The sequence below is a fragment of the Quercus suber genome, unplaced genomic scaffold (assembly GCF_002906115.3).
Source record: "Quercus suber isolate HL8 unplaced genomic scaffold, Cork oak 2.0 scaffold_368, whole genome shotgun sequence".
NCBI classification, from domain to species: Eukaryota; Viridiplantae; Streptophyta; class Magnoliopsida; order Fagales; family Fagaceae; genus Quercus; species Quercus suber.
This window is the reverse complement of record NW_027069820.1, coordinates 304988-308594: the sequence shown is the minus strand read 5'-3', so window position 1 is coordinate 308594 and position 3607 is coordinate 304988. Positions and strand designations below refer to the sequence as shown.

The 3607-nt window shown below is 42.6% G+C and overlaps 1 protein-coding gene across 1 annotated transcript; it reads right to left on the bottom strand.

Annotated features, from left to right (window-relative positions):
* Positions 1-234: 234 nt before the first annotated feature.
* LOC136061960 (uncharacterized) lies at positions 235-1128 on the bottom strand. The gene has a single exon (XM_065760447.1). It carries the CDS (start codon positions 1126-1128, stop codon positions 235-237), a length of 894 nt encoding a protein of 297 aa, XP_065616519.1.
* Between the last annotated feature and the right edge of the window lie 2479 nt (positions 1129-3607).

Genomic DNA, 3607 nt, shown 5'->3' with positions numbered 1-3607 from the left:
AACTTGCCCTTTAGATGGGTATTTGACCTTCTGATGCAAAGTAGAGGAAACAGCCTCTAGTGTATGAAGCCAAGGTCTGGCCACGATTGTCGTATAAGGCGAATACACGTCCACCACTATAAAATCCACCTCTACCACTTCTGCACTGGTCTGCACAGGTAAGCGTATCTAGCCTTTTGGGGTGACAGCCCTTCCTTCAAAACTCACGAGGGGGGAATTGTATGGTGTGAGGTCCTAGGGTTTCAGGCCTAGCCCCTTGTAGAGATCAGGGTACATTATCTCCACAGTGCTACCCTGGTCCACCATCACCCTCTTCACATCGTACCCCCCAATTCTGAGGGTGATGACCAACGCGTCATCATGGGGTTGGATGGTGCCAATCATGTCTTCGTCCAAGAACCCTATAACCAGTGGAGCACCAGACTTAACTCTCTTCAGACCTCGGCCTAATTCCCCCGCTGGTGGTCGGACTACCGACATAACTTTCAATGGCCAAGATCCTGTTCTTCCTGGTGCGGCGAAAACAACGTTAATAGTTCCTAACGGCGGCTTTGTAAGGTCATCTCTTCGTGGCCCTGAGCCCATCTGCCCTCCTCGGCCACTGGAGGGGTGGAGGAGGTGTCTTAATCTACCATCACGAACCAGTTGGTCCAAGTGATCCCACAGGCTCCTACAATCCTCCGTGGTATGCCCGTGGTCTTGATGGTACTGGCAGTAGAGGTTATGATTACGCCTCTCAGGGTTTCCTACCATATTGTTTGGCCACTTCAAGAATGATTCATTCTTAATTTTTTCCAAGACCTGGTGTACTGGCTCTTTGAACACAGTGTTGACCGCTTGAGGATTTGTCGATCCTGATTGCCCAGCAAAATCTCTTCGCAGTTTACTGTGGTTATAACGGTCCGACCTGAAATCCCTCATCTCCTGGGGGATAACCTTGTCCTTGCCCTTCCTTTGCTGCTGATCCTCTTCAACTCTTTTGTACTTTTCTATACGGTCTATAAGTTGACGTATGTTTGTGATTGGCTTGCCATAAAAGGATGTCCTCAAACCATGGTCAGTAGGGAGGCCGAGCTTGAATGTGCTGAGGGCCATTGCATCAAAGTTGCCCTTCATATCATTGAACATCTCTCAGTATCTATCTGAATATGCCTTCAAGGTCTCACCCTCCTGCATGGTCAAAGATAGCAGTGAAGACAAGGGCTTGGCCACCCTTCGGCATGTGACAAAACGGGGGCCGAATGCTTGAGTGAGCTCTTTGAAGGAGTTGATGGAGTCCGCCTTCAGACCGTCAAACCACCTCATGGCAACTGGTCCAAGGCTGGAAGGAAAAATCTTACACATCAGAGCATCATCTCTGGAGTAGACAGCCATCCTTTGGTTAAAATGACTCACGTGCTTTACGAGGTCTGTTTTACCATTGTAGATGGTGAACGTTGGCTGGTTGAAATGCCGAGGGAGTCTTGCTTCCTCAATTTTGCGCGTAAAGGGTGATCTAGAAATCTGATTCAAAGCCCTGCTCATGGCATCGTTCCCTACGTCTCCTCATGATGGGCTTCTGTGTTGCCTCTTATGATGAGATTCTTCTTCATAGGAATAGGATTCACTGGCTGGTGTCTGAGATTTCTGGTGATAAGTGACATCCTGTTCATCATCGGAATCCTCATCAGAATACGAGGAAATCCGTTTCCTTTTTGCATGGCGCAACTCCCTTTTTAGTTTTTCTACCTCCAGTTGCAAATCCCGGTTTTTCTCTGCATGGGACATATGACTTCCGCCATGTGACTGGCTTTGGCCAATAAGCACAGTGTGCACACTGCCCTCACGATCTTGTCTCCTTTCTAAATTAAGAAAAGGGTCCACGTGTTGGGATGCCCTGGATTATGCTTGTTGTTGACCTCGTCCTGCCGTCATCAACTGTTGTTTTCACCCTTGCATAAGCTCTTCCCACAGATGACGCCAATTGTAGGGTCAATTTTTGTGGCCCAACCCCAATAGGTTCGGATTGTGAGCCCAATGAACCCTGAACAATGAATTTGTAGAGAGTGGGTGAAAGAGCTGGGCTGGACGTGAATTAGACAAGTTGATTATGGTATTAACGGATGAATTAACATGCAATCACGGTTGGTCAAAGGCAAAAGTGGGCATCCGAAGAGGCGTTTTATTGAATGAACTTTAGTTACAATTCTTGGAGGTATAGTAAAGATGTTTTCTCCTTCTCTCTTACTTTCTTTTTTGCCTCCCCCATTATCAGAGGCCTCTCCTCCTTATATAGCACCTTCTCTCTTCATCTTCATCGTCCACTTGTTCATCATCTAAACACCCACTTAAGTGCATGTCCCATCATGTATCTTCTTTAGCCTTGTGTGAGTGGTAGTAGCTGAGATTGTACTGTTCAGGGGTCTTCTCCATATTAATGCGGTCAGAAAAGTAGATGCAGTGCATTTAATGTGGTGGTTGAAGTTTGTCTTTTAAATATTTCTCCGTTCCTGCTATCCTCATGCGTGCCTGAGGTTCGTCTTTATCAATAGAATTGTTTGGAGGATTACTTGAACTTCCCAGACATCTATTTGACCAAACCTCTCGGAATCCGAGGACAATGGACTCTTCGGACTATTAAACGTCTCCTCGGACTACACCCCCCGTTCATCTCCAGGTACGTTTCTTTTACATGGGCCTTTTCTCAAGTACTGTCACCTCTTCGGACAAACAATATTCCTCAAATAGGGCCTTAGACCCAATATATTAGGTTGGGCTTCACCCCTCACAAATATTATTATTATTATTTCAAAGAAAGTTTTCACTTTAAAAAATCTAAAAACAATTTCCATGATAAAAACCATGATTTTCCAAAAATCCAAAGAAAAAAGAATAAAATGTTTTCTTGAAAATCCTTTTTTTCAAAAGTTTATTTTGCATAAAAACCATTTTTTCGAAAATTAATTTCAAAGTGGTGCTTTGTCTATGGGATAAAATTAATTGAGCTCATAGATTTCAAAATCAAGCCATCAACCCCAAAAATTCCACCATTCGTGTTTCTTATTTTCCTTTTACATGAGAAAAATCCACATGAGAATAAAATTAAGTTTGCTATGCTCTGCTAAAGGAGCAAGGTCAGATGTATATAATTCAAAAACCATTTGTCTTGTTTGAATTAATAAAAGCGTATAAAGTTCATTTCCAAAAATTTCATGTTCAATATTAAGTTACTTTTCAAACAGTGGACTATAGGAATGAATCAAAACAAGGGACCATCAAAATATGGATATTTTGGGGTGCCTAACACAACCAAACTTCTGAGTTCTTGCCATCTTGTTTAAGCCACAATGTTAGACCTTAGTCTAGCATAGGCAGGGGTGTCAAATGGGTGGGTTTGGGTGGACATGATTGAGTTGGGTATATAAAACTCATTTACCTATTAAAACTTATTTAACTAATTGTTCCTAATTCAAATCCAATTCAACTCAGTTATTATGGATAAACCCCAACTTACCTAATTACCCAATTATCAAAATTATACGATATGAAATTCACAACTACAAGTACAAAAACAAAGAGGATTAATTTTAAGTTCCATATCATAAAAGAATTAAAATTGTAGAAAAGA